Source organism: Pseudorca crassidens, chromosome 9, assembly GCF_039906515.1.
Source record: "Pseudorca crassidens isolate mPseCra1 chromosome 9, mPseCra1.hap1, whole genome shotgun sequence".
NCBI classification, from domain to species: domain Eukaryota; kingdom Metazoa; phylum Chordata; class Mammalia; order Artiodactyla; family Delphinidae; genus Pseudorca; species Pseudorca crassidens.
In genome coordinates, this window is record NC_090304.1 from 88934921 (window position 1) to 88958071 (window position 23151).

The following is a 23151-nucleotide window of genomic DNA, read 5'->3' on the forward strand; positions in this document are numbered from 1 at the left end:
GGATGCCAGAGGACTTCTGTGCTTTTCTTTAAGTCAGTGTCTGTATTCGCAGACTGTCGTGGTGTGGCGGCTCCTTCAGAACCGGATTTTCAGGATAAGCCATGGTGCCACCCTTTGTTAATAGATGATGATGGCATTCACTTGTGATCCTCCCCCTATAACCCCACTGAAACACACCACAACGTGAATTCAGTGTGTCAGGGACCATATTCTACTTAGACAGCCTGACAGAGGGGTCTCTGGGGGAATTTAGTAACCCATTATGTTCTGAATGTTTTGTTATCTTTGAAGTATCATTTTTAGCACTGATAGTTTTTTTTCTTAAATTACATTAAAAACTTCATGCAGATCATAAAACATACCGATTTCCCTCCAGTTTTTCTTAATTATGAACTATGTGTGTTCTTCAATAAAAGAGAATGCATAGGATATAATATAGATTAGGGTGCATAAAACAAAACTCATTTTATATCATGTGACTTTATAAAGTGTGAAGCATTATATGCATTTATCCCCTTACGGTGACTTGCAAATAACAATAACTTGCAGGTAACAAATGTGACACCACATGTAAATGCTTTATTGTCATTAAAATGAGGTCAGGACACTATGGCTTCATAAATAACATGGTTTTGACTCTGCACTAAAGCCCAGGATGTCCAAAAATCAGGCTAATCCAAAAAACAACACAGACCAAAGACTTTCTTTGATCAATGATAGCCTTAATTAAGCTAGACATTGTCTCTCTGATGGAATAAACTGACAGTTATCAGAATGCATTAGCAAAATGGACATTCTACGATCAAATAAGAATGCATGCATTGTAAGGAAAACACAGAGAGCAGTCCCGGGCTGTCGGCAAGAAACAAGACTACAGAACACCAAGAAGCAAAGGGTCTTTGGAGAAGGACATGTTGTCAGGTCCTTTGACAACATGACCTTTGAAGAAAGACCTTGTTGATGGCTCACCGGTCAGAAATATATAGCTCTTACTATGTATAAATGAAGAAACTGACATTTGAAGCATCAGTCTATCTCATGTAAGTCTGACTGGTGTGGACTTCTTTGGCAATTAAATTCCCATAGTAATCCCCACCAAGCAGTGTGCCTCTCTGCAGGCCAAGCCCATCATAAACACCTTGCACACACTTTAACTTTGCAAAGTGTGAGTCAAGGCTCACAGGTCACACCCACAATCTTCTTCTTGTCTTCCTACCACCTTCCTTTCTTTATTCTCTTCACCACATTTTTCTGACCCATCGGGTCTCTCCTGATGCAGTGCTTTTTCCCTCCATCTCCTGGGGGTCCAAAGCCCCTCAATACAGTCTCCATCGCATCCTCTGTGACAGGGTTCCATGGTCTAGGTAGGAGTCTAGAAAGTCAAGTACAGATATTAATTCACATTTAGAAGTGAATAATTGATATTCCTCCTTGTCTAGGCCTTCAAGGGTATATATTCTGGTTGAGCAAACACACACATAATTTGTGGAGTTCTCAAAGAAATACTTGAATAGGAGCCTTCTTTTACCTCACAACCTTCATCCCCCTCCTGGGACAGCATCCCTGGAGAAACAAACAAAGGAGCATTCGTGGTCCATAGCTGTTGGGCTGCACTCTCCCGGGTCCCCTGCCTACTCCTTCCCTCCCACCACTCCTTTTCACAACCTGATCTTTACTTTGCTCAATATTTGCTCTTCAGTGGAAGGGGACAGCTTCTACCATGGGAGAGAGCTGCCCTTCTCAAGTCTGCTGAGACTGGAGACCTTAGTCCTGGTTGCCAGCATCTTCGGTAGAGCCATCTGTCATCCAGCCTCACTCATACCTGGACGGCAGGCCCCACATCAGAAGGAAGAGATCTGGCCCTCCCTGTAGATGCAGGGTCTTCACAAGGAAGGATCTCAAAGTCACTTTTCTAGATTGGTTGTATAAATTTTATAATAATTACAGTCATCTACTGCTTACCATTTGTTACTAAGTAGCATATAACACAATAATCATAAGTTTATGTGTAAGTCATAAATATGTATTCCTATAACTTTAACTTTGGTTTAATTATAACACTAAACGTTAGGCATGCTTATTTCTCTTAGTTTGCTATTGTCTATTCACCTATTATGTTCATCTTCTCACAACCTGAGGATTCACTGGCTCTCAGATAAGTAGAGCTCAGTGACCAGTGGTGTCTACATTCTTCTCAGAGCATCCAAGCCCTTTCATAGTGTTTGGCAAATTTAATTTATAAGAAAGGAGACACACACAGGCCCATACTCTGTCTAGTATCCGTTTCAGTTCTCTAGTCTAAAGGATCAAGTGGAGTGGGGAATGGTGCTAATAATTTCCAAATGGTAAATGACTTTTAAGAATTCTATTTAGCTTGATAGTGTTGCTATATTGCATATATTTTAATTTGGTTCTGTTTTATTGTTCTGGGAATTTACAATACTTTGTAAAAAGTGAAACCAAGATATAAACTTATGCTAGGAAAATGAATTATATTTCCCTGTCCCATTTCCCATTCAAGTACTCTCTATTTCCTACCACATGCCAGGGACTAACTGCACCTTTATGTAATAATGCAGAATGCCAACATAAAGATTATACATGTTCTCCTCTCCCTCTCCTTCTCAAACCTGCTCTTCCCAGACTCACAGCTTTCCTGGGGAAGCCAGAGAAAATTTAAGTGTTCAGGTTCAAAACACCATTTCTTTCAGGTCCCTTAAGATTTAAAGTAAGCAGAGATGGTGATGTCAAATTCAAGCTAAGAAATCTCCCTAGAGGATAATGTCCAAAAAAAGTGGAAAGCAAAATTTTCCCATGTAAAAGCTAAAATATAGGCAATCCCCCCATACATCGCTAAAAACAGATACTATAGTATGTAGTTGAAACTGTTTGTACTTCTCTTACAATGTTATACAAACCCCAAAGAAAGAGAGAAGAAAACCACAGCTTTACCTCATTTACTTAATAACTGCTTTTAAATCAGCGTTATGACTTGCTACAGCTCAGTTAATAATACAATATGATGGCAAGGGGAAGACTTCAGTACTAGAGCACTGTACAGAAAATTCCACAAAGGGAAAAGAATTACTAATCCCAATAGTAAAATATATATTTACATACATACATATATATCTATATACACGTAAATATAAACGTATATAAAGGAATTACTAGTACCTCTGTGATCCATTTTTAATATGTAAATCTAAATAATACATTCACAAGAAATAAAACATCAGGTATATTTAAAGAACTGAAACAACAATTGACGTCCAAGGTTTAAGTCACATTACGTTACAGTCATTCTACCAACCACACATCAAAATTATACTCTTTCTTTATGTTCGATCATGAGGTTCTGTCTAAGGTATCCTCACTGTTCAAAACAATATTACACTGTTCATCTTACACACCATATTTGATAACTACTGACTCTCGAGAGGTTAAGTGCAAAATCGCACACTCTGGCTAAAGAGGATTCTCTAACTAAACTCATCAAGGGAAGGACAGTTCTATGTCCTCAGCACCTGGCTTAGTGTCCAGCAAGTTGTAGGTGCTCAGTAAATCTCTGTTAAGTTGAGGGAAAATTATACCACAAAGATGAGTAACAACTTAGACCTCAACACTACGGGTGACAATTCTGATGTATAAGAAAGTCCTCACCATGCTTAGGATTTAACTTAGTCATACTCTTTGCAAATCATGACAGTACTGGCTATTGAGTTGTAGTGGTAATACATTTAAGACGACTGATTTCATATTTTTAAATGTCTTTAAGAAGGAAAATTACTGAACCTTTGAAGTAGCATAGAAAAATGTTTATCTATTCATTTCGTATCTATGTAGACTATAAATATTGCTAAGAATTCTTATAAATAAAAGTTATTCAGTGTTTGGTATTATCTCTGGTGTGATAAAAACACATATGATAAATAGATCAGGAATTAGAATCCCTAAAGATCAGGTTAAATAAATAATAAGAAAATCTTCTATAATTATTTGTAAATGATGACACCATGTTATATTTGATCTTTGCTATAAAAGTGTCCTCTAATCATAATCTCTGATAAATGTGTGGGTTTGCAATATGTAATGTCATTGTCAGTATATTACAAGCCAAAAGGAAAAGAGAGTGAAAAAAAAAATTTACAAGTTCCAAAAGGAAGAAAATGTGGACAAATCAAATAGTACCTAAGAATTAGCTTTTCAAATTGGGAAAATTGATAGCCATCCCTGCTAACCTTCTCTCTTAACCAAATATCTTGAGTGGATAATCTAAAAGTTTAGGGCTTAATAAATTAATTTAATCATAAATGAAATATCACTTATTTCTTAACACTGATAATATATTCACAGGCTTTTATCACAGTAATCTTTATGTTTTTGTATGTCTCAAATGTTGCATAATAAAAATGTCTTGGGAGGGTGGGAGGGAGGGAGATGCAAGAGGGAAGAGATACAGGGACATATGTATATGTATAACTGATTCATTTTGTTATAAAGCAGAAACTAACACACCATTGTAAAGCAATTATACTCCAATAAAGATGTTAAAAAAAATGTCTTAAGTAAAAGATGAACTTTTCAAGCAGAATCTGATGGTATCTTCCTAATTTAAATGATAAACTATCAAATGCTCATTCCCCATGGAAGTCTCTTAATGTAAAAACTTTGGATATATTTTATGGGAGGAGACTGACTTACCAGAAATCATTAAATAACCTTCATCTAATAGTCTTCCTGGTCATTTTCATATGGACCAAACATTCACATTGGACCCAGTAAATACTTGTTTCCTCCATGTTTTTGGAACTTGATATTTCCCACAAGGTTTGGTAACAGTGTCCCACAGTCAGAATGACAAAAGAACTTTGCATTAATGAAGAGAATTTAGAGCCACAGTCAAATTTGGAGGGAATAAACTCCCTCTTTTTCTTCTACTGAAAGTCTTTTCATATTCATGTGTCATGTGTGTCTAATTTAATAACGTCTCCTAAATATAATGTTCTGCAGTGTCATTTGCATACAAAAGCCTGCCAAAAAATTTCAGTTAAAATATTCGGTTTAAAACTTTTAAAAAAATGTATTCTATTCCCATTATGCTGGTGCTACAGGACTTTAAGAAGGCCAAGGACCAACTAAAGGGTTTCTGAGATCCGTGGCTCAGAGATTTGAAATACTATAACATATGAAGAACTAGAGAAATTACAGATGGTGAACCTTAAAAAGAGAAGGTTTGCAGTGGGGGTGGAAGGGGACATGATACCTTCTTCAGGCTTAGTCCTCTGCCTGGTCAGAGCAGATCATCAGTATATGCTTGTTGAATGAATGAATGAATGAATGAACAAATGAATGAGCTAAACAGACCTGTAATGAAGGAGCAGTGGTGTGGACATGGGACAACAGGTATTCCATGTTACTCACCAAGCAGTTGATGACAGAAAGCATGACTATCAGTCTGTATTTCTGGTGCTTGGCACCAGGCCTGGTACATAGATGGTGCTCAGCTAATACACCGCATTGGATTTTGTCTCAGCCAATTATATTTAAAGCAGTCCAATAGTGGAACAGGCGGCCTGACACACGGTGAGCTCCCACTTCCTCTGTGGGCTGGCAGCTCAGCCAAGTGGCAGAGGGAGCCTGGGCCGGACAACGACCGGCAGGGATGTTGGAAAAACACTCCAAGTCTGTCTCAGTCCCTCAAAGATCCCTTCCAACATCCAAACATCTGGATCCTATATTATATTTTGAAGCAAGTGAGCCTGTTAAAACCCACAACATTTTTTTCAGTCTTTTATTAAAAACCCGAAAGAGATGATCAGGACCTCAGGGCAGACACCTTGAAGGTGACCATGACCCCAGCAAGAAAGAAGAGTTTCCAGTCTGAGACGCACAAACTGTCATAAGCCTAATTAGCAACTTCCCCTCCCCTCCAGTCAGCCTCTTCTCGGGGTTCCGGTGACCCCAGTGTTTACAGACCACTCTCCAGTCAGTATCTGCACTGCCCCAGCCTCCCCACACACCCCGACAGTAGAGCAGACAGGACACGCTGTCCACGAGCACAGCTCTGACAAGTGGGTTTGCATGTCTCACAGGCAATATTTTCCAATGTCAGTCACAACGCACTGGTGGGTCATTAAATTATATTAGCGACTCCGAATCAACACAGATGTTTTCATGAATAGAATGAGATGGAAAAGATGGAATAGAAACTTTCAGGATATCTCTTATGCATAGGTGTACATTGTTCCATGAAAAGTTTGTTTTGTAAATATATAAATATTGTTATAGATATAGTATGTGAACATGTAAAATGAATTTCCTAGTGTGGTTTGAAGTCCGAAAAGTTTGAAAGCCTCTGCTATAAAAGATCAGGAAGACAACAATGTTAATTAAGAGTAAGGGTTTAGCATCTGATTTATCAAAGTTTGACTCCCAATCCTGCCATGTGTGTGCTCAGTAATCTTGGTCATGCCGCTCAGCCCTCTGAGCCTGTTTCCTCATCTGTGACATGGGGAGGCTATACCATACAGTGCCTGACATGCAATAAACACTCAATAAAGGACAAACTCTAAAAAGTCTATGAGGAACATCCAACTCCATGGGGCCTCAGTGCTGAGCCGGTTGTTCCAGGCCTTGTGACACACACAGCCCCACAAGGAGGGTTCACAGGACCCAATTTAAGAAGAACCCTCCCTCACCCCCGCAGGTGTGGCGTGTGGCTCTTAAATACCTGTGCTGGGGTTCTGCAATTATAGAAACAGTGGCAATGAAACTCCTTATTGTTGAGCTAAAAACTGGGGGGCTTCTTTCTCAAATCAGGGCTCAGGCCTAAGGAAACCCAGTTTTCTGAAGTTGCTGGCTAGCAACAGCACTGGAACATCCATCCCAGCAGCAGGGGCCAACACAGAAGCCCCCAGAACTGCTGTCCTTCTTTGGGCAGAGGCTTCTGGAGGAAGGGACAAAGAGGTCTTTGCTGTCTCTACAGAGCCCGTGACTTCCAAGGAGCTCACCTCTCACTCAGCCCTGCCTGCCTTCTCCAAAGGTCAGCCAATCATCAGCACCAATTTCGATGATGTTGCCAAGGGCGCTCAATGGCCTCCTGTCATCCCTGTCCACTTCCACTGAAAGGAGAGGTTAGGAAGGAGACTAAGCCTGAAAAAATGAGACAGCACCCCAGAACATGGGAAAACAGACACACACAGAGAGCCAGGGAGAAAAACAGCAATGTAGGTAAGAAATAGAAAGCAATGACAAGAAGAGAGACAAAAAGAAAGAAACTCAGAAAAAAATAAACACAAAGGCCATAGAGGAAGATTTTTTTAAAGCAAACCAAAAAATAAGTATAAAACAAAAAGGAGGACAAAAGAGAAAAGAAGTTATGGAAGAAGTTATGAGGACAAGAGACTGTCCCTAATTCTACGCTGCTTTGCTCACTGTTCCTTCAGAAGGGGGCCGTGCCCACACATAGCAGGACAGGGAGAAAGAAATAGGGGCTCTCTGAACTCCCAGGGTCCTTCGCCTCCTCATGAGTCTGGTCCTGAGTACATCAGGGAAACTCAGGACACAGGCTCAGTGCCTTTGGAGAAAGAGGCTCCAGAAGCTGACAGATTCCAGCTGGGCTGGGGACAAACACACACCACACCTACTGCCAGGTGCCATCTCAAGTGTTCCCAGCCCTGATTCCCTCCCCCAGAGACACAACTTCAGTTGCCAAGCAACTCTGATCCATCACAGACCCTGGTGTCTTGTCACTCTTAGAGCCCCTTTCTTCCATTTCTGTGTGCTCCTTCCTGCATCCAACACATTCCAGGGCATTCGGGTATTTTTCTGGTGGCCTGAGGGGCTCAACTCCACCTTTTGCATTTCAGAGAATTCAGAGAACAAAGAACAGAGGCCTATAACCATTGCCTGTCCTGGCAACATGGAAATGTCTTGGCTTATCTGGGAAGGTAGCCCCACCCTGCCCTCTCTTGGGGGCCAGGAGAGGATTTGGCCTGGCACCCACTCCCTCTCTGGACCACTCCTGTCTTCTCAGCTTCCAAATCACACAGAAGAGGTACAGCAAGTGGTTGGAGAACTTAACCCAGCACAATCCCTGGTCATTTGTGAGGGGCTTAGGCCTGGACCAATGAAGCAGTTGACTTCATATCCCTCCCACCTCTCACCCAAAGTGTGAAGGCCTGATACAAATCCATATCCTTTCAGCTAGAATGAGCAGAAGCCAAGCTTATCATTTCTCTCAACACACGCTCCTGCAGCAAAAAGGCAGGAATGGCTCTAGAGGGATAAAGAGGAGAAAAAAGGGAACTTCATAGTGAAAAAAACACCAGCCTCAGAAACTCTCCAGAAGGTGAAGCCCCACAGGCATCCCCAGCTCTGTGGGGAGGAGCAAAGGGTCTTAACAGGCAGGCATTCTGTACTGAAACCCCAGTGTCTGGGGCACAAAGAGCGGAAGAAAGGAGAGGGAAGCCAGCACGTGGCCAGGCGGGGCCAGAAGGAGATGAGGCGCAGAGCTGAGGCCTCTGCAGGCCTCCAGCCTGCAATCTGGGCCCAGAGTGACTGACTCCTTGCCAGGCCAGACCTACTGGCTGCCATGTTCACTCCCCAAAACCTGAGATTTTCTCTTAAAACAGAGACTGAAGAGATGGAAATCAGTCAGCCCGGCCAGCCTGGCTCAGGTGGTCATGAAGGGCACCCTAAGTCACTCAAGGCTCCCAGAGCTGCCTTTGAGGCAGAAATACAGAGCATCTTTGAGGACTCCTGCTCTGTCTGTGGGAAGGTGGGCAAAATGCTCAAAATACAATAAAAGCAAGGGCCAGGCCCCAAAGGGGTCTCACCCCCTGTTTCTGTGGACTCTCTGTGGGGTGCCTGTGTGCAGGATTTCTGCAGAAGATAGTCCATTTTGTTAAGCCTTTGAATATTCAAATTGAAAGTATCGCGCAATCATTGATTGTCAAATCATGGGTTTCTAGAGGTTTTAAATACTTGGCATGAGGGGGAAAAAACTCAAACCTATACCCGAAGGTATAAAACATTAATTCTGTTTGTCTCCTGCTCCAGGAACCTGGGTGCAGCTGGATGCTTTGTGAAACTTTAAAAATGTTGCATCTCTGCCTCTCCCCCTGCACAGGAGCCCTCCTAGGCGCTGAGCCCCTGCAGCTGCAGCATCCAGCCACCAACCCAGCTTCTGCTGACCACGATGTCGGGTAACTCGGCTTCTTGTCCTGGGGTAGGGTCACGAGGGTAAGGGGCGTTTTGATCCGGGTGTATTTCCACGGCTTTTCCTGCATGGAACAGAGAGGCACAAAGTCAGGGCATGCAAGTAGGAGCCCGGGATCCGGAGAGGGCACGGGCCACGCTGTGGCCGCTCCCACTCCACGCCTGGTCCCGAGGGCAGAGGCCCACAGGTCCAGTTGGCCGCTGTGGCGTCCGCGTACCCCGGTCCACCACCGGTCCTTTCACTTGGTCATAGTTGTGACCCTTGGACTTCCCGGCGCGGACTTTGTGCGCCCAGCAGCGGCGGCGGGAGCTAGAGGCTCACGGTGAGCGTGGGACTCAAGCCAGTTGAGCCGGCCCGCGCAGAGCTGAGTGGCGGCCCCTGTGCGGACCCCGGGCAGCACCCGCTGTCCGCGGGGACGCGGACGCGGCGAGGAAGTCGCAGGGAGACGCTGGACCGCGGACAGGGCGCGGCGCCCAGGCCCTGCGGGCCAGACGCGGGATTCCTTGGGTCTGGGCGACGAACACCGCGACCTCCTTTCCCGGGGAGAACCGTAGCTCCCAGGACCCGGCCCGGGGGGCTCCCAGCTGTCCTGCTGCGGTCTCCGCAGTGACCAGGCGAGGCGCTGGCGGCCCGGCCCTGTCGCCGGGCGCCCCGGCTGATCGCGCGGCCCGCCCCTCCCCGCGCGGCTCTCCCGCGCTCACTCCAGGGTCGACGTCAGGGCCGGAGTCGCTCCTGGGATCCCGCGGCCACCGCCGCCCGCAAACGCCCGCCCGGCCCGACCTACTCACCGCGGCTCCGCGGGGCCCGCCCGGGGCTGCGGCTGCCCCCGCTCCCGGCGCGCAGGACGCCCTCCCCAACGACCCCTAGGGCGCGCTCGGCCTCTCCCGCGAGCCAGGCACCCAGGCCCGGCCCCGCCAGCCCCAGGGGCGGCCCCTTCCGGAGGGCGGCCTCCGGGCCGAGTGCGCCGCTCAGCCGCACCGCACGCTTTCCCCAGCTCGCGCTTCGCGGACTCGACTCGGAGTCTTCGGGCGCCGCGGAGAAATGCCTGCCCCAGAAAGGGAGGGGGTGGGGAGAGACGGGAAGAGGAGCGAGCGGGAGCGGAGACTAAGGAGGGAGGAGGAAAAGATGGAGAGCAGGAAAGGCGAGAAAGGGGGTGAGGGAGGGAAGGCAGAAGAAAAAGACGAGAGGGAGGGAGTTCTCGGGCCTGGTCCCTTTACTGGGGTCAGTCTGGCGAGTCCCTCACCGATCCAAGGACAAGGCTGGCCAAACCCACCTGCCGGCTGCTTGCCCCAGGGCTGGCTTCCAGGCCAAGGGCACGTAGAGGTCAGAGGCTCCCCAGAAGCCACGTCTGCCCTGGCGGAGAAGGAAGGGACTCAGAACTTCCACTGGCGTGGGAGTGGGGTGGGCTATGTCAGCTGCGGCGACGCCCAGCCCCTCCTCAGCTTCTGGTCTGGGAGAGGTCTCCATCCTCTCCCAGACCAGAACCCTAGGTTCCCCTAACTTAGCCAAGGGGTGAGCTCCCCTAGACTGGTCTCCACATTCCTGAGCAGAAAAACCTGTGCTATTGGCCTAGGGATAGGGCTCAGCCTGGGGCAGGGAGCCCCACAGATTTCCATAGGTTCTGTTTCCACTGGGGCCCTGAAACCTGCCCACGGTATCTCTTCATCCTTTCGAGTTTGAGAAATTTGAGTTTCTTTCCCATCTGTCTTTTAGCGTTCTCTTTGCATTCTCCAGACCTAGAGATCTGGCCTCAGGTGCCATAGTTTATAAAGAACCCCCCCACACCCCAGCCTGACACCCAAACCTCACACTTGACCACTGACTCGGTTGCCTTTCCCCAGAAAAACCTAAGGTGTATCAAGGTGTCCGGGTGAAGATCACAGTGAAGGAGCTGCTGCAGCAGAGAAGGGCACACCAGGCAGCCTCGGGGGGAACCGTAAGCATACACCCTTCACTTCTTCCCAACTCGTGTTCAGCTTCATTCAGCCCTGTGTCTGGGAAGGTGTAGGAGGCCACCCTAGGCCCCAGTCACCATCCCCAGGCCTGGCCTTCCATAGCTGTTCTTATAACGTCTGTGCCCACCTTCATCCCAGTTCACCACAGAAAACAACAGAGAACAGCTGGGGCATGTTGTGGAGCTCAAGATTTGGGGGAGCCCATCCCTCACTGATCATAGTTGAGTATAAGAGCATGTTGGTCCAATACAGGGAGAGAAGCAGCCAGTAGGTAAGTAGGTTGTTATTTTGTAGGAAGACAGTGTACGTGCCCTCACATACGCAAAGAAAATCTCTCCCAGAAACTTCCTTTTAGGGAGCCCTTCAAGGAGAGAATCTCCGTGGAGCATTCCCCGCCACCTCATTCTTCTGGAACCCAGCCTCTGAGGTCATTGATCTGTAAATCACCAGGCACTGAAATTTCCCAGCCAAAAGGGGCCGTGTAGCCTCAGAGGAGACAGCTTGAAATACAGAACCTCCTTAAGATGTAATGAAGCCTTGAGCAGTTCCAAGTTATCATGCGATTGATCTGGGCAGTCATAAGGGTACCCTGCCATTTTATGTACATCCTAAAGCAGAAAGTACTACCAAGAGTGCTCAGGGCAGCAGCAGAACCAAATAAACTAGGTGGGGTTATCCTCCAAGAGAGGGCAATTCATTGCCGAGAGCCCTTGATCACACAGTTGCCTTTGGGTTGGTTTGAGTGTGAATGTCGGATATGAAGGACAGAGCCCATATTGCCAGTGGTAAGCCTGGTCCTGTCTCCAGCTTACTGGCATCTGTCGCACAACAGTTTTTGTGTCCAGTGCTGTTTGTGTGCAATGCCCGACTTCATGAAACTGGGCCTTTTCGGGAAGAGGCAGATGCGGTAGGGGTGATCAACACAAGTTTTAGAACCAATGGACTGGGTTCAGACCTCAGCTCCTCCATGGCGGGAAGCCTCGAGCAAGTTACTCAGTCTCAGTTTCCTCATCTTTAAACTGGAGATAATGGGATTTTGTGAAGATTAAATGAGTCACTGCACATAAGCACTTAGAAGAGTGCTTTCCACTTAGAAAGTGCTCAATACATGTTAACTATCATTATTATTATTTCCAAAAAGCAGCTAAAATAAAAGTACAACCAGGGATTGAAAGCCAGCTCTTCAGTAATGTTCATTCACACCCTTTGCTCAGAGTTTTAGAGTTCTGGTGTGAGCTTGCTGTGATATGGCACGTACAGCACAAATTTTACATTTTCTGGATGTAAAGTCAGTACCTCCACGTGTAGAATTTCAGCTAACACCATAAAACTTCCTTCCATTTGTACAGGGTTTCCCAGTGGTTCTTTTAAAGCACTTTTGCACACTCACTATTTCTTTTAATTCTTATGACAACCAGGGGAGGTAAGTAGATCGGGGATCTGTATGCCTCTGTTACGTCTAAAGGTCAAAGCCTTACAGTCACTAATGGTAGAGCAAAAAGTGGGACTATGATCTTCTTGTTCTTAATATTTAAAGAAACTTCCCACCCAATGGCTCTTAAAATTCATCTTTCTGCAGATCCAGCTGTGCTGAGCAGGAGTCTGATAGCCTCAACCATCAACCCCTTCAGTTCAGAGATTATTATAAAATTAATAAAACCAGGAGCAAGGGAACTGCGAAATACTGCTGGTGCCAAAAAAAAATCATCAAGACGTTCCTAACAAAATGTAATCTTTTGTTAAGGAGCTTTGGTACCTGGTAGAATTCTGCTCCAGCTGCAACCTGCACTGCAGTTGCCCACTTGTACATGGCAATTTTATTACTCTTGGCCTCTTACAGGTTGGTTTGGCCACTGTTCCCCTGTTAGCTAGCTGCTGGAAGGAAGGCAAGGCTGAAACATTGCACTTGTGTATCTGACCAGTATCTGTTCCCTGGAGCAGTCTGACTTATCTGAATTTTCTGAATTCCTCCCTGAGAAATAATCAAGCAGTACTTCTGAGCCAGTGCCTTTCAGGAACATGCAGAGCAAAGCCAGCCCTACTTTGCTTTCTGGAAGATTTTATCCACCCAGATCCTCACAGACATGGAGGAGTAACACAGAGTTGATTTAGTTATGATAGCCAAATGTAAAATCTCTCACTGGGCACCATCAGAAGGATCTAGGATTCTAGGAGAGCTGTGAGGTATACTCAGTAGGCAGGGATGGCAGGTAACAGGGCATGGTGTATGCCTGCTTCTGGTTTAACAGAGATCATCTCCAATTTGTTCAGTGCTTTAAGGATACCTCTGGGAAGCGCTAAGCCAAGGAAAGAGTTAGCTTTATCAAATATATAAAGCAGGAAGAAATGTATCGTAATTTGCTATAAAGTCAGAGTAGAATCCACAGTTTGAAATTTTAAGAAGGCAATCCTGAATGGAAGTTATAGATTGAGACAAACATTAGGGTCTCAATGCCAGGAGAAACATGTGTATGCCAGATTTGTCAGTTTGATTAAAAAACTTACTTCGGCCAGATCAATTTACAAACAGCCCTACACACATACACGCATGCACACACAACTCTTTTACCTTTAGGATAAAGAGAAACTGGAGTTAGTACTTATCAAAAGGCATAATTTACCCCTTTTTTTACCATTAATTTTTTTTAAACAGCCTTGATGTATTTTTATAAATTGTAGATTGTGGATTTTTGTGCCGTTTGAAATCTAAGAGAGAGGAGACTTTGTATTCTTGCAGCAAAGTAGAAAGTGAACCCATGACTAGAAAGATAATATCAAGTAGGGTATTGTAAACATACCTGAGGGAGATAACCTGGGGAGGCCTACAAACAGACCATTCGAGGGGGAATGGGGTTAACCAGAGCTCTACATTGAAGCCGAGTTTTTAAAACCCACTCCTTGCAAGGGCTTGAGCTTAAGCTGCAGCCAAATATTTGCATAAAGAACTGGTGAGGGATTCCAACTTCCTGGTTCATGATATTACAGCATGGATCGTTTTCAAAATTAACACCACCTCCTGTTTCAGCAGCGGCTGACTGTGCAGGCTCCCAGCGGCTCAGTGTACAGGAGTGAGTATACCCTGTAAACCAGGAGAGAGGCATGCTGAGCTCTGCTTCCCAGCACAGATTCTCAGAGCAAGGCTGGTCCCTTTAAACTTTAAAGCCACCACCTGAAATCTAAAAAAAAAAAAGAAGTCCTAAATTACTCAGTTAGTACAATTATCAATTTAACTGGAAGACACAGGCTGCTTTACTTTGAATAGTTAAAAGGAACAGTCTCATAAACTTCAGGTATTTAACTATCGTAGTGAAAAAAAGCAACTTTTATAGAAAGTAGTAAAAAGCATACCGAGAGGTGAAATATTTCCCAGCCATTAACTAGAATGTAGATAGGCTCCAGTTCACTGACTACAACTTTAAGAAAATATTCTCTATTTTAATATTTCATAGCTAGGAAAAACATGTGACTATTTTTAGCTATCCAGGATTAAGCTGCCAGATAGTATATGAAATTTTTGAGGAAAATGATTGACTAAGTTACGGACAGTTGGGATTAAATAAATGTTAATCCTTATTTATTTTAAATTAAATAGTTTAATAGAAAGGCTATTTACTGTGTTTTCTTGCACTGTTCATTTATGTCATATAAAAATCATTTAAATTAATTTTTATCAAAATTAACAACCTGTATAATTTAAGTGGGAGATATTAGAAAATAATCCCCAAGCAAAAATGAAAGTTGAATCCAAAGAAGATATAACATTGGTTGTATTTCACAACAGTGAGTTTTTTTCAGAAGAAAGAATCTGGCTTACCTTAAGCAGAAGGCAACACAGCTCACGTCAAAATGTCTTAGATTTCCCTTTAAAGAACTTTTATTTCACTTTGCTTTGTGGTCATCTTCTTGCTTTGGCAGCTGTCCGGAGGCAACAGTGTCCACCTTTCAGACCCAGTCCCACCATCTTCTGCAGGTCAGTAAAGCCAGCCTTACAATTCCCTCAAAAACTCTTCCAAAAGTCCATCTCGAAAGGCTTTCAGTACTTGATTCAGGGGTTAGGATAGGCACCACCATTTAATTGGAATCCAACCAATCAGAAGGTGAAAAAAGGCATGGTGACTCCAAATACAAGCCCAGCAAGGAAACAAGTGCAACATTTTGTCCTCATTTCTGAACTGTCTATTCCCTGCTACCTACTCTGCTCCAAGAGCTTGTTCCTCACATTAGTTCCAGGTCCTTGTCTCCAAGTAACTAAACCTGATTAAAAGATCAGAACTGTTTTCAGAAACCTGTTATCTTTTTTAGTGTACTATTAGATGGAATACAGAACATCCCGAGGTCCTAGAATAATGCCTTTGCTCTTGTTTCGCTTAGTTTCTAGCCAACAGGGGCTTCCCTCCCCTCCTTTTCTCTCTTCCCAGAAAGCAGTTCAAACAAGTGTAAGTTTTCTCAGCCCATTACGAATAACTCTATTACATAAACACTCCTACCTATGCCACTCAACGGCTCAGAGTTTAAGGAGGTCATATATAAGGAAACCAGTGCTATGGGAGCTCCCCACTGAATGTGCCACTTAACCTTAAAGGAGCCTCGAGACTTCAAAAACTCCAGTGTTCTGTCGTTCCTCTGATGGACACACTCTAAACCTATCTTCTATGAGCATTTAAGGGTAATAATCAGAAATGGGGCCTATTAATACTGAAATGGAAAAGGGAGGGGTTTCAGAACTATTCTTGTTTGGTATTTAACATATTAATTCCATGATCATGTGTAACATGTTCACTAAGGAAACATTTTGCTTTTTGTAATATAAAATGAGCAATACTAATCTGTAGACATTCCTGGTTTCTCTATTTGTAATATGCATTGCCATTTGTAATACTCCTCAAAATTTAAGTTACTGAGTAAGTGTGAAAACTTTTGGAAAGCAATTAACCCTAGATCAAGAGAATTATTTCCCATGGCATCAGAAGTTTTCTTAAAGTCTCAAACAACACTACAAGTTACTTCTGAGAGATGAGGATCACTTGGACTGCAGATAGGGGTGGGGTGTTGGTGCTTTATAGTCTAGGAGAGTGGACAGGGGAAGTTTGAGCTTGACTGTGACAGTTGGACAGAAATGGGATCACCATTGTTTTCTTTTACCCAGGCCACATTTACAGCCAGTTTCCACATTATTAACCAGATTCATTTCAGTGGACTTGAATTCTCTAAGGCAACTAAAAAATCCAGATTGCCTGCCGGCTTACTTTTCTCGAACTTCTTAAGCCCCCTTTCCCCCTAGAGGTAGTAAATATTCAGAATAAAGAACAGAACTCCATTCAAATCTGTAAGTGCAATTTTTAAACAAAAATCTCTCCTTTTCCTTTTTCTTCTAGGACAGTATTTTGAGCCTGAACCAATTCCTTCCACACCCAATTATTTCCAACCCCGAGAATTTTCCAGTTGTGTTTCTTGTGAAGAAAATCCAGGCTTCCTCGACCAGATATTTGATTCCTACCTTCAGACAGAGACACACCCGGACCCTTCGCCCAGTTCCATGCAAAGTACTCCACACTATTTCCCAGACAGCTTCCAGCCTGCCCCTTTCTGCTTTAACCAGAGCCTGGTAATTTATCTCTGTTCTTTACAAAACCTATTATTGTTTACTATGGGGCAGAGAGTTTGTATCATCTCGTGAGAAATCATAAAAACACTATCAACAAGAAAATCATCCAGGAAACAAGCAAAGAACCATTTAAAACTCAATGGAGGTAGAAATAGCCACACACTGAAGGGCAAAATCCTTTGGATACACACGTAATTATGATTTCCCAAGTCGGCTACGCCCAAGTACTTTTGGTGTGTGGCCATAAAAAGAGGTTTCCCGGCAATACTCGTTTAATGTCTTTAAACTGTAAAGTTCAGAAATCTACTCATTGGAAATTACGGATTTAAACAATGGCCCTTGGATTTTTGAGTTCTAGAAATTAGAATTAAGGCTGTTTCAACACAGTACAAACTGTCATCTGATAAGGGATTTTTTTGTTTTATTCTGGCATTGAATTGGTTCTACTAACTGGTTGTTTTGGTCTGGTACAGGCACAAGAACTCATTTGGGTCTGAGATGGTTGGTAAAAAAATGAAGTCCTAATAGTTGAAAACATTTGGATTGTCTGTTCTTCATGGACCTCAAATGTTTGAAAATGTGTTACCACTTAAAATGGAAATAAGGTGTCCATTGGTAGATACCAGTTGTTGAAGATGTCTTTTAGATACTCATATAGTTTTTTTTAAACCTTAGAAAGTAGTTTTTTAATGTAAATACTTTTTTCTTTTGGTTTGTCAAAAGTCCGTGTAGGTATCTGACTAAATTTTAAAGGGATAAGAAATTAACTCCACAGGATATGCACACAGGGCCCCAGTCATTCACTTCTCTTCCAGCTTCCAAGTTAGGCTTTCTCAGTAACAATTGTGGACCTGCTTAAGAGGAAGAAGAAAGTACCTTTCCCTGCAGGGGTCAAGACTTTAGCGCCTGTAACAGTAGTTTCGAGTCTTGGAGTCTCCCAGACACTGGCTCATTGAGGATCTCGGTTCTACCTGTGTATGTTCACCTTGTTCTCCACAGTCAAGGGTGTGGAGAACATCCAGGGTGCCACCTGCAGCTTCTATCGTGGCACACAGCAGGATTTGATGCGCAGGTGATGAAGCACAATGGGATTTTGTGGTTTAAGAACAAAGCACGCTCTAAAGTATGCTTATAACAAAGAAAGCCAGTGAAGCAAGGCAATTTATTGTTGGGAAAGAAATAGGTAAGTATAGAATGAGGTGTCATGAAATCACGCCAGCCAGCAAATAAAATTACTTCTGCAGACTTGGGTTGGGTTGGGTGTTTTGTTATGCTTTTCTTTTTTTTTCCCCCTAATGTTCTTCCTCTGAGTTACTAAATCTACTCTATTCAGTTCTTTTAATTCTGTCTAATTTATCAAGCTTTTTGTTCCTTGGTTTTCATCTCTCTAGACCCCAGGATGGCCTTCGGATTCCTCCACTCTCTCTGGTTCCTTAGACTACAGTTACTCTCCTGCTCAGCTGCCTTCATATACTCCGGAGAATTACACCTCTCCCCCTTCTCTGGACACCAGAAACTGTGGCTACCCCTCGGAAGACTACTCCTACCCTCACCTGCCCTCACACACCCAGTACAACTGCTTCTCCTCTGCCACCGCCTCTGTCTGCTGCTGTGCGTCCTGCGAGGCAGAACACTTGGACACCTTCAGAGCTTCAGAGTGTTTTTCTTACCCCAGCACAGACTATGTGAACTTCACTCCCTCAGCAGCAGCAAGCAGTGATTTCTGTAGGAGGGAAACAAACTGGGACATCTGCTATAGTTAATAGAAATCACATTAGTTTGGAACATGGCATGCATACATCTATTTTTTTACCACCTCTAGATGACAACTTAAAATATGCAACCTGCTAACAAAATATCACAGGCGCAGTTTACATGTCACCATTTTCGATTTTCTAACACTAATTTAGGCATTAATATGAAATTCAGACCCAGTCATAGTGCCACTCCTACTTTGTACGCTTACAGTTAAAATTGTTGTAGGGAATATTCGTTTTACTTTCTGTGTAATGAACAAATTATAATTTTTTAACTAATAAATAATTTTGTATTATTAAAAGTTGGCTTATTTTTTTTTATTTTCCAATACTCATTCCCCAGTTGATTTGAGTAATATCAACTAATTCTGGAAATCACTAATTACTCTTCAGTATTTAATCTCACTTGTTCATGGATTGAAAATTATTTTAATATCATGAGGTGCCTTGGCTCCTATGGAGACAGAGGGTAGACACAGCTATGATGGCTGGAGAGGGACAGTCAGCCTCACCGTTAGATGAGAGTGTACGTCTTGGGGCAACATCAGAGAAAGACATTTATGAATCATTAGTTTCTCATATCTATCAGTAGTCAGTGGAAGGTTAATATGACCAAAAAACACATCTTACCTACAGCACTGTTAACCTGTAGATATTTCATTTCCAAAATCCTTTTTTGTAAACTTTCGGGGCAAATACTTGATCTTTCTCTTGAGAGCTACCATGCAGTTGATGTACCAAAAAGGTTAGAATTCTTTGTTACCTTCTATTTCTGAATTTTTGCTTTAGGTCTTTAAATAGGCATCACTCGTGTTTACAGATTGATTTGTAGGATTGACCATGTTGTTTACAACTGAACTTCCTCTGATTGATCTATTTGAACAAGGCCAACTGTCTTTCAAGCTGAAGAGGAGTTACTTAAGCCATCTGTGCTAGACTATACTGTTAAATCCTGTTTGCAGAGGGCATTAAGGCCCAGGACTTCATCCCTGCTGTGAGGTCTGGGGGACATTTTCCTCGTCTTGAGGTTCAGCACAATGGCAGCAGTACTGGTACCATTGGTACTGGCCACAGCTACCATTTTCTGAGCCCTTCCTGTGTGCCAGAATTGTCTAAGGGTTTTCTCACACATTTAATTCTCTCATTTAATCTTCGCAACAACATTGATAGCAAAATGAGGAGTCTGAGGCTCAGAGAAGTTGTCACCTGCCCAATGTCACCCAGCCAATAAGTGCCTGAACTTGGGTCTGAAAATCACCAAGTGGTGCTTCCTACTCTCCACTGGTGAAAAGTTTGTCACCATTTGTGAAAGACTGTGCAGGAACCTGTGGAATCATCCTCCATTAAACCCCTGTACACACAAAGCTGTGTTCCCAGCTGACCACCAATAGTCAGAGCTCCCCAGACGGGTCGAGCTGTCCACAGGATACAAAGATGCCGAGCACAAGAGCTGCTAGAGTCCCCCGCTCTGGGGACTGAGGGGAAGAAGGTGACAAACTGCTACCTCAGTGGGTTTCTTTTGATCAGGAGACAGACTTGCTTTCAAATTGACACCATAAAATTGTCCCCTCACTGGGGACTCTGCTAAGGCTTGGGCAAACAAGACGAGTTACAACCTGCCTCATGGAATAGATATGCCAGGGGAACAGAACAATTACTGCCTTTCTGAGACACCAATAAAACTAAATTTTTAATAGTTTCGAACTAAACTGAAACTGGCCTGTTGTCAACAAACGTCTGTTCACACAGCCCAAAGCCCTTGCATGCCCTGCACCCCACCCCCAGCAGCTGTCCCAAAGGGACAGAGAGCAGAGAACCCACAGATGTCCAGTGGTTGGCACCAAAATCTCTCTTTCCTGGATGCCATTCTTTTTTTTTTATTCCCCACTTCTATCCTCTGCCTTCTGAATCGGTGATCTTGCAGCTCTAACAAACAGAGAGCGCTTCCTACCTCCCTGTTTCTTGTTCTTTTCTTCACATGCCCCTGAGGTTTTCCCTAAATCTGGCATGGAAAAAGATTCATTTAAAAATGTGAGACAAGAGCTAATATCGCTACTGTGCATTACGACGAATATCTCCAACCTTAAAATGGTCTTTAAGACCTTTGCAGAAATTTGGGGCAACAGATCACCTGGCACATGACAAAGTCTGTCACAGCCCACCCAGTCTCTTACCCACTGCAGCTCACACAACAGCTCAGGAGCCCCGCAGCAGCAGTGGGACAACCTAGAAGGCTTCTCATCAACAGATGCCTGGGAAGCTGGGTAAAATACAGGTGCCTACACCTCAGTGTGAGAAAGCATGATCAGTAAGCCAGTGGTGAGGCCCAGGCATTGCATTTTTAATGTACCTAAGTTGATTCTGAAAAACACTTGAAAAACACTGATATATTCAATGTCTGGATTGTTCCCTTGTAGAACCTAGAAGCACAATAATAATAGCTTACATGGACTAAGCTCTTTCTATGGGCCAGTGACGTGAGCATTATCTCGTTTAATCTTCAAACAAGCACACCCGATAGATACTATTATGGTTCTCATTTTTCTCAATGATAAAACTGCTGCTTTGAGAGATGAAATGACTTGCCTGAGGTCACACAACCTATAAATCGGGATCACAGTTCTCCGATTCAGGTTACCTGATGCCACAGTCAGAACTTCCAATAGTCTCAGTGTACTTTTCATGCATTAGACCTGGAGACATAATCTATTTGGAACTTGATCTTTTGCCTTAAAAGTCATATATGCATCTGTACATGTATATCTGTAGCCAGTTCCTCACACCTCAGAGGCATTTAATAAGATTACAAATGGAAATTTAAATGAATGAATCATTTTGTTATTCAGAACCATTAGAGAGATCAATAGAACAAAATATCAAGTGCTTACTGTGTGCAAGACGGATTACATGCCTTCAAAATCCAGTCAAATGTTTAAAAGAGGGTGTGATTTTAAAAATCTTAAACGGGGAGGATGGGCGTGGACTGATTTTCAAATTCTTGGGAAATTTACATTAGGGGTCAAGCCTTGAAGCCTGAGAGAGATAAGACGAGACAAAGTTGAAAGCAGTAAACCTTTGGAAACTATTACCTCAAGCAATGGGCCAGAGCGGTGACATTTGGCAGCTTGCCTAAGACTGCAGGTGGACATCAGAAAGCAAGGCACAGATAAGGATAACTGGAATGATGGGGCCAGGGCAGGAACGGGGAGGGAGGTGGTGCAGTGCTACTGTTTGATAGAAATTGTTTTTTAAAATCATTATTCATTCCAGAAAGATGAAGGCTACAATGAGTTCGAATCAAAGCCAATGAAAACTCTGACTATAATAGACTAAAATAAACACAGACTTACAATCGTTTCTAAATCCTCAAACCCTCTGTGATGCCTGCACAATGGTGGCAGGGCTGCTCAGGAAAATTAACCCTCACACTGCCTCCCTTCCTCTCACAGCTAAGGGGATGGGGATGCCCTGCCTAAGAAACAAGATTTGGTCCCGGGTGGGGGGTATCACAAAGCCCGAGTGACTAGATTTTAGTGTGGCAACGGAGGGGGGATTCGGGACTAGGTGGCTCCGTGCTTTCAAAGGCAGGGAAAGTAGACCCATTTCTTCTGCTCCAACAGGCCTCTGGGCAAGATGTAGGAGCTGGAAGATGAACAAATCTGAGTGGACACAGCTCTGCACAGTAATGAAGCTTCAAACTCATTGAGGGCAGGAATCTGCATCCATTTAGAAAACAGTTTCTCTTGCTTAATATAGATAAATAACATGCAGTTGGGTCCTGGAAAATGTGTGTGTGTGTGTGTGAGAGAGAGAGAGAGAGAGAGAGAGACAGACAGACAGACAGACAGACAGAGACAGACAGAGAGAGAGAGAGAGAGACATTCATTCATTGCCACCTGGGTGATCAGCAGGAAAGAAGAGATATTCACTTTTAACCTGTCAGGACTAAACCTGTCAAAGCTCACACGGGGCTGTCCTATCGAGGCCCACTTCCCTCCCTCCATGTAATTCATAGTTGGATAAGCCAGATTTTGAGAAGAGCTCTGCTGGGGGCTACTCAAGTCCTAGGATTGCTCTGATGACCAGAAGAGATCAATTTGTGGGTAGGTGACACTTTTCCTAAAGGTGGGTAGGGTAACAATTTCACTGTGGTTGTGAAAAGAAGGGAGTGTTCTCTGAAAAGACAGTTTGTCAGAGGGCAGAGGACCTCGCATAAGAACAGGGGCACATCCTTAATTGGGCTCCCCGTGAGAGGTTTAAGTTTGACGTGGTTTTCTTTCAGACGGTGAGCACAGTGCCATTCAGCATTATGTCTGAATCCTCCCCTTCCCACATTATAATTCTTACTGGTTACCCCCCACTGGCTCAGGAAAGTCTGGTTCCCCATAGGGCTTTGGGTGGAAGTCCAGAGAATAAAGTGAAGAGACTTTAAAGGGAAGCCTGCCCGATTCACCCCTATCTGCTGAGACCCGTGCGGAGTTGGCAGCATCTAATGCGGGGGCTTGTGGCCCAGGGTGAATAAGAAATGACCTGCAGCCAGTGAGTGGTGGCAAGAGTATCACACGGAAAGGGCATCAATGAGTAGCAGCAATTCCAAGATCCAGCTAGAGG

At 44.0% G+C, this 23151-nt stretch overlaps 1 protein-coding gene across 1 annotated transcript; it reads left to right on the forward strand.

Moving 5' to 3' along the window:
• Window positions 1–7075: 7075 nt before the first annotated feature.
• POU2AF3 (POU class 2 homeobox associating factor 3) lies at window positions 7076–18833 on the forward strand. Its single transcript, XM_067751697.1, has 8 exons — window positions 7076–7136; window positions 8637–8782; window positions 9064–9209; window positions 9930–10288; window positions 11065–11159; window positions 15094–15148; window positions 16554–16783; window positions 18175–18833. The coding sequence occupies exons 1-8, from the start codon at window positions 7076–7078 to the stop codon at window positions 18544–18546; spliced, it is 1464 nt and encodes a 487-aa protein (XP_067607798.1). The 3' UTR covers window positions 18547–18833.
• Window positions 18834–23151: the final 4318 nt, after the last annotated feature.

What these genes read in the sequence shown, in the direction of transcription:
- POU2AF3 (XM_067751697.1), top strand. Translation starts at nt 7,076, where the DNA reads ATGTTGCCAAGGGCGCTCAATGGCCTCCTGTCATCCCTGTCCACTTCC. An exon ending in CACTTCCACTGAAAGGAGAG is followed by an intron (nt 7,137 to 8,636) that starts GTTAGGAAGGAG and finishes CTCTTAAAACAG; the next exon opens with AGACTGAAGAGATGGAAATC. An exon ending in CCTGCTCTGTCTGTGGGAAG is followed by an intron (nt 8,783 to 9,063) that starts GTGGGCAAAATG and finishes CTCCTGCTCCAG; the next exon opens with GAACCTGGGTGCAGCTGGAT.